Source organism: Hermetia illucens, chromosome 1 (assembly GCF_905115235.1).
Source record: "Hermetia illucens chromosome 1, iHerIll2.2.curated.20191125, whole genome shotgun sequence".
Taxonomy (NCBI): domain Eukaryota; kingdom Metazoa; phylum Arthropoda; class Insecta; order Diptera; family Stratiomyidae; genus Hermetia; species Hermetia illucens.
In genome coordinates, this window is record NC_051849.1 from 215,628,507 (window position 1) to 215,636,049 (window position 7,543).

At 47.1% G+C, this 7,543-nt stretch overlaps 1 protein-coding gene across 1 annotated transcript; it reads left to right on the top strand.

Annotated features, from left to right (window-relative positions):
• Positions 1 to 2,798: 2,798 nt before the first annotated feature.
• On the top strand, positions 2,799 to 6,057 carry LOC119648519 (cAMP-dependent protein kinase catalytic subunit 1). The gene has a single exon (XM_038050289.1). It carries the CDS (start codon positions 4,014 to 4,016, stop codon positions 5,073 to 5,075), a length of 1,062 nt encoding a protein of 353 aa, XP_037906217.1. The 5' UTR covers positions 2,799 to 4,013; the 3' UTR covers positions 5,076 to 6,057.
• The last annotated feature ends 1,486 nt before the right edge of the window (positions 6,058 to 7,543 follow it).

Sequence of the window (7,543 nt, forward strand, 5' to 3'; positions counted from 1 at the left end):
TGCTTCTACTTAACAGTGCAGACTGGAGCGGTCGCCTCTTGGTGGTTATTAAACATACAACAAAGATGCAACAAAAATCATCATACACTGTGAAGTATAGCAGTGTTTGATGATTTTTGTTGCACTCGAGGAAGACGTGACTGCGAACATGGCTAAGGATCGCGAATTTTCCGGAGATCTGTTGGTTACAGTTGTAGTGAAGGCGCTTGCGCGCACTAATTGGATCCTGGATCTTCGACATCCTTCATTTCTCTGAAAACCAATAATAAGTTGGGTATAGGGAAACGTAATATGCTTGCCTCAATTAGCGGAATTAGTAGCGTATACGCAGTAACCATTCGGAAGGTCGTATTCGCAAACATTTCTCCGAACTCCCAGTCCAATTTCAATCTACTCGTGGACGCCTACGTAATGGGCTTATTCACGGCTTTACTTCCAAACGAAGGATCGGTTATCCATAAACAGAAGTGGACCTCTAACCTGTAGTTGACGGATCCCGACGTCAATGTTAAATCGGGAATCGATTTAGTCTTAGTAGTGGGAAGTCTTTGAAGAGATTATTGGAAAAAGGACTACTTTTGTTTAAAAATGGTGAAGTTTGACCCATCAAGAAAGCTGACAAAGAGATGCATGTTAGCAAATATTGTAGGGATTTTCGACTCCCCTCAGTGACTCGCACCGATGACGAATTTAGTTAAAATTTTGATGCAGAAAATTTGAAAATCACCCGGAAGAGATTATGACGTAATGGAAACGTTTTGATGCAGAGCTACCGGTCTTGGCTTCCGGATAGCTGAGTACTTAGACCACAAGGTTATCGTACGGAAGGTCGCGGTTCAAATCTCACCGGTGGCAGTGGAATTTGTATCGTGATTGGACGTCGGATATCAGTCGACTCAGCTGGGAATGAGTACCTGAGTCAAATCAGGGTAATAATCTCGGGCGAGCGCAATGCTGACCACATTGCCTCTTAGTGTACCGTTACGGTCTTGAATGAAGTGCTCTAACACACCTCAAGACCCTAATCCGATTATTATTGTTATCGGTCTTGGAATCTATCCGTCCTAAACGGTGGTTTTTTGACCGGCGAACTGATGCATCTGGATCATGGATACGGTATTGAATCCTCAATGATTACAAGATGATTCGCAATGTTTTGCATAGGTACCTTATATGTGTAAAATATTTGAACCAGCGGAGTCACCAGTTGATGGATGACCTTTAGTTTCTTGGCGATACGTGATGTTAGCCCAGCATTGTGTATACGGTTTGCTTAGTGCCTTCATTAATTCCCAGCTAGCAAACGAAGGATTGGATCATGCCTTTTATTTTCACTATGCCTAGAAGAGTTTAGTGAAGGCTCCTTGTTATAGTTTATAGTAACTTCATTGGGATATGTTTTCTATTCCCCCGTGAATGACTTCGACACCGTTGTTTGATTTATGCATATCTTGGGCATCGATGTACTTTGCTGGAGCTCTACAAATTCGTTAAATATAGTCGACCTTGCCATGAATTCTGCATTTCTAAGTAACGTTTCGCTAAAAACCGTAGAACATATTTCAATTTGGTACTCATGAGATCGCGATCGTACTTGTGGTGGTCCCTCTGGAGATGATGGATAGGCTGAGGGATCAAGCGAATTTTCTGAACAGCGATGATGTAAGGTGCGATGCCTCTTTGTCAAGAATCGGTGGTGGTTTGTATTGCGTCTGTGATAATTTTGTCAAATATTGCAATATCTGCTGCATTTTCTTTTATTTTTAGCATTATTATTTATTATTTTAGCATTAATTATTTATTATTTTAGCATTAAGCTGGATTGAGGAAAACAAACGATTTGAATACAAGCAGCAATGTGGCAGCCAATTCAAATCGTTGACATTGCAGTAGGAGAGGTTGGGGCGGGGGGGGGGGGTTTCAATAAGCCAACATGACTGTGGCGTTTTGCCTTTTCTCCTTCAGCTTTTCCATCCAGAAACGGGGCCGGCTTGTCTTGATCGGTTGTCAAAGGCCTGATTTGGATGGCAGCCATGGGAGCTTTCAAATCACCACACAGTTTATCAAGCCACCGCTGTTTCGGCCGACCTTTTCGTTGTTTTCAATCGACTTCGATGTTCAGACCAATCTTGGGGTTTAGCCAAGGTTTTAAATCCAAAATCTATCGCAGCGATCTCCACCCTTTCGCCCCTCATTGATTCCTAGTGCTGGGTCGCCAGTTGTTGAAGCGGTTCCAGTAGAGCGCTAAGATTTCCTTCGCATTCGTGTTGACGGAAGGGAGCACTGGGGAAGACCGAATCAGCCCTTCATAATGCTATATTCACTTCACGCATCCTCGATTCCTTTATGTTGTTGTTGTTATAAACATTGCTTTTTGCTTTCTTTACAGTAAAATGGTGCAAAGCCAGGAAAACTATAAAAATTATAGAAATTTAATATCAAAAGATTCAATCGGGGAAAGGAATTCCGAATAGCTCAACGGGTCCAAACTTTCAGTCTTAGAGTTACAGATCCGCCCTGGCCTAGGATACGAGAAAAAATTATTCAGTAAATGGCCATTCACCTCATTTTGAGTTGAGTATTGAAGACCAGGAAGTATCAACCACTGGGATACGAACTGGAATTTTCACATAGGAAAACTCAAAACGAGCGTGTAATCGTAGCGCAAAACCACTTGATTTGATTCCTGGGAAACTTCAAATGTCCGTCCCAATCAGAATCTCTCCACCGCGCGGTACCAGCTGGCTGCATGAAAACGTACTAGTCGCGCGCATCGGGCACTCGGAGCGGCGATTTTCTGAGATATCAGCAGGAACCGACCGAAAATACTCTACAAGTTCGCCATTTTGCGGAGAGGACGTTCGTGCGGAGTTTTTTGTGGGGTCAGTCGTCAAAAAATTTTTCGGGTGTCCTACGGGCCACGGAATCTCGAGCGCAAATCGTGTCGTCGCCAGTGCAAAATCATTGACTGCAACGGCAAAAACAAGTGCCAAGACAAACGGGACGGGAACAGTGGACTGGTGTCTCGAAATCGCGGTCGAAAAGTCAAATAAGAAGTGCGTCTCGTCGCTGGGAACCTGTTCACGGCTCACCTAGTTTCCAGTTTGGTCGTTCTCCGGAGGTCGCTGAGTTTTATGCAAATATTTGCGAGTGGAGCGGACGGACGTGGAGCCGTGTACGTGAGTGCGGAGTGCAAAAGTGAGTTGGATTGCAAAGTGAGTGCTGGAGCCCTTTCGCGCGACACAATGGAGCTGTGAAAATGCCTGGGAACTCGAAATCGACCGCGATCCAATCGGGGGCATGGTGAACGAGCTGTCACTGGGATTAGGGAAAATCGGAAAATCGTCGCAAAGTGCGGAAAACTGATTGGATTTGGCCGAGGGTTGCATGAAAAGCAACTGCTGCAAGTGTCGTGAGTTTCGTGCGCTGGCTGGTGGCAAGTCGGAAAAATTGATTTTTCCCCGCAGCTGTCAAATGTCGAATTGATCCCCGGACGGTAGACGGTCGAGAAAACCAGGGCCCCGAGTGACGGGCTGCGCCAGCGATTCGGAGGAGACGCGCAAAAGGACGACCCTGTGGAGACCTCTCGATGCGGAAATCGCGACTTGTGCGGCGTTTCACGGACTGAACGCGCGTCGTCCTATTTTGGTGCGGGTGGAATCTGTGTCACGAGTGGCACTCGCAGCCAAGTACCGAAAGTGTTCACGCAAGCGACCTTAGTGAAAAGTGCAGTGTCTAATAGAACCTACTAACAAAGCGACCGAGCGCCGGTGGTGATCCTGCGGACTGTCGGCGGTCAGGACCGCCCTCTCTGACCCGCGTCGCGCAGGCTCGAGCTACTTATCTGGCCCCTTACTAACGTAACAAATAGTCAGACCGCAAGCGTGAAAATAAGCGCTAGCACGCTGGACTCACAAACGGAATCGAGCGATCTCAATTTGCAAACAGCAAACGCAGCACACGAGCAGCATCTTCCCAAGAGCGTGCAGAAAGCATCGTCATCGTCAGCGAAAATGGGAAACAACGCCTCAACCGCCAACAAGAAGGTGGACGCGGCCGAGGAGGCCAAGGTGTACCTGGAGCGTGCCAAGGAGGACTTTGAGGACTTGTGGAAGCGCAACCCCACGAACACCGCCTGCCTCGATGACTTCGAGCGCATCAAGACGCTGGGCACGGGCTCCTTCGGACGGGTCATGATCGTCCAGCACAAACCCACAAAGGACTACTACGCCATGAAGATCCTGGACAAACAGAAGGTCGTCAAGTTGAAACAGGTGGAGCACACGCTTAACGAGAAGCGCATCCTGCAGGCGATATCGTTCCCGTTTCTGGTCAGTTTAAAGTATCACTTTAAGGATAATTCGAATTTGTATATGGTTCTCGAATACGTGCCGGGCGGCGAGATGTTCTCGCATTTGCGCAAGGTCGGGCGCTTCTCCGAGCCGCACTCGCGCTTCTACGCCGCGCAAATAGTCCTGGCTTTCGAATATCTCCACTATCTGGATCTAATCTATCGCGACTTGAAGCCCGAGAACTTGCTAATAGACTCGCAGGGCTACCTGAAGGTCACTGACTTTGGGTTCGCGAAGCGCGTCAAGGGTCGCACATGGACTCTGTGCGGCACGCCCGAGTATCTAGCGCCCGAAATCATTCTTAGTAAAGGGTATAACAAAGCCGTCGACTGGTGGGCCCTGGGCGTGCTAGTGTACGAAATGGCGGCCGGCTACCCACCCTTCTTCGCCGACCAGCCCATCCAAATCTACGAGAAGATCGTGTCCGGGAAGGTACGCTTCCCGTCACACTTTGGCTCAGATCTGAAGGACCTGCTGCGAAATCTACTCCAGGTGGATCTGACCAAGCGGTACGGCAACCTGAAGGCCGGTGTTAATGATATTAAGGGACACAAATGGTTCGCTTCCACGGACTGGATCGCAATTTTCCAGAAGAAGGTCGAGGCCCCGTTCATCCCGCGATGTAAGGGGCCTGGCGACACGAGTAACTTCGACGACTACGAGGAGGAGGCTCTGCGGATTTCAAGTACGGAGAAGTGCGCCCGCGAATTTGCCGAGTTCTAAGTTGGATTCTATAGGTTTAATCTGCTCCCGCACGCAGCACATCTTCATTTTGGAATGTTTTATTATTTAGAGCAACAACAGGAGAGCATAATCGTCGTACTGAGAAGAGAGGAAAATTGTAAGAATAACCGGAAGGCGCCCCTTGTTTGGACCCGAGCTGCTACGAGTCGTCTTTCTCACCAACCAGCCGCCCTCAAGCAGAGACCCTTCCACCCCCGGGGCTCGGCCCCCCTGCGAGTTTCGTGCGTGCAGCTCCTCCTCCAAATATCCCCCCAAAAGCTTAGCCGACTTTAAGGATCGGCGTGTGTTAGACGCTGCGTTAGGATTTAAACAAAATGCAGTCTCTGAAATCATAGTCGTCGTCGAGAGGATTCAATAAATTTAAATAAAAAAAAAAGAAATTAGAGAACTAACAGCAAATCATATATAGATAAAAATGTACTTTGTAAGCAAAAGATGCAAAACCCTATTTACAACAGAACATAAACAATTGAAACAAATCACGAGGTAGAAGTAATCAATTCCTGTTTTCTGTCCCCCGCCCCCCACTGTCGCTACTTTTTTCGTTCCACCCTCGTTTCGCTTAACGTACTTGGACGACCCGCCCCCGCCCCCCGGTCCCGGTCCCGGTTCCCTTCTTTTACTTTGCCTGAGTTGAGAGCTTCCACTTTTCTTTCTTTGCATTAGGAAAAAAGTTTATTCATATTTTTATTACTATTATTATATTATATCTCGTTTTAATATTGTTGTTATTTATTAATTAAACTTAAAGGAATTATTATTTAATGTATCAAATCGTCATCAAGTTCTTAGAGATATCAAGGAGAAATTATGAGGTGAAAACATGAAAATTGAAAAAGTAACTTTTTTGTAATTATTTAAAATGAGATGAAAAGTCATAAAGTGTAATTGCAAAATGAATATTTTAAGATTAAGTTAAAAGTGAAGAGAGTAATTAATATGAAAATGATAAAAATAAAAACCAACAAATAAATAAAATTGAAAATTGAAAGAGATTGTATTGAGATTTTCCGGCGCAAGTCGGGGCCTAAGAGAGGAAGGAAGGGGGTTGTGCTGTGGTGGCGCATTTCGCTCGAGATCAATGAATCGTCGTCGTCGTTGTCGTCCCACGATTGCCAACAAATCGTTCATAAACAAATCATCCCATCATCATCATCATCAACGGCGCAACAATCGGTCCGAGGTCCACCAATTCGATATCCCTAAAAGCTGTCTGGCGTCCTGACCTACGCCATCGTTCCATCTTAGGCAGGGTCTGCCTCGTCTTCTTTTTCTACCATAGATATTGCCCTTATAGACTTTCCGGGCGGGATCATCCTCATCCATACTTGTTAAAGGGGGTCATCCCGTGTGAAGGCCGTTTTTTTTGCCTTTTTTAAGGTTTTGTGTGAAACAAAACCTTATTAGAATCGAGACGGTGTCTGTCTGTCCGTCTGTCTCTCTGTCTGTCTGTCTTTTTTTTTTTGTTGAGGAGGTGGAAATCTTCAAAAAGACACTGGTCTGGACACACCAGCGTGTGGGATTTTTACCCACTAACAACCACCCCCGGTCTCTCCAGCCCCAGCCCCGCGGGACCACCATTGAGGTATTACTTCGCGGGGTAGGTTTGCTCTTAGGCACTCATCCTTCTCCTATTTGCAGCTTTCCTCCTTCTTTGTTCTTTCAGCAACTCCTCCTGCATTTGGATGATTGCGGAGCTAACCGCAAGCCACTTCTCCTCGGACTCCAGCATCTCAGTAACCAAGCTCTTCGGGGTCCCGCTCCTGCCCAGCACCTGGTTTAAGCTCCTTCTCTCCATCGCAAATCGTGGGCAGTGAAACATCACATGCTCTGGATCCTGCGGTATGCCATCGCATCTGGGACAGTTCGGAAAATCATCCAACCCAAAGCGGTGCAGATACTGCCTGTAGCAACCACCGTGTCCCGTGAGGAACTGGGTAATGTGGTAGTTGGTATCCCCATGTTTTCGCTCAAGCCACACCCTAATGTTGGGAATGAGCCTGTGCGTCCAACGACCTTTCGCAGACTCGTCCCATCTGCGTTGCCAGAGATCAAGCGACTCTGACCTTGCCGCATTTCTACGCTGTGCATGCCCCTCCATATGTCTTGCATTGTACAGGACACTCATTTCTTTGGCCAGAATGTCAACCGGGATCATGCCTGCCACCAACAATACTGGTTCTAAAAGCACTGCAAACCCTCAAAGCCATCCGCCGGTAAACCGCGTTCACCTGCTTCCGTCTCTGAGAGTTTGCAAGCGCCTCTGCCCACACAGGCGACGAGTAGAGCAGGATGGAGCGCACCACTCCGGCTAGCACCAACCTCCGGCAATGTTTCGGCCCACCAATATTTGGCAACATTTTTGCAAGTGCCGTGGTGGCACTGGCTGCCTTTTGGCATGCATACTCTAGGTGCTCCCTAAAACTCAATTTGGTGTCAATTATTAC

Coding starts and splice junctions, on each gene's coding strand:
- LOC119648519 (XM_038050289.1), top strand. CDS start 4,014: ATGGGAAACAACGCCTCAACCGCCAACAAGAAGGTGGACGCGGCCGAG.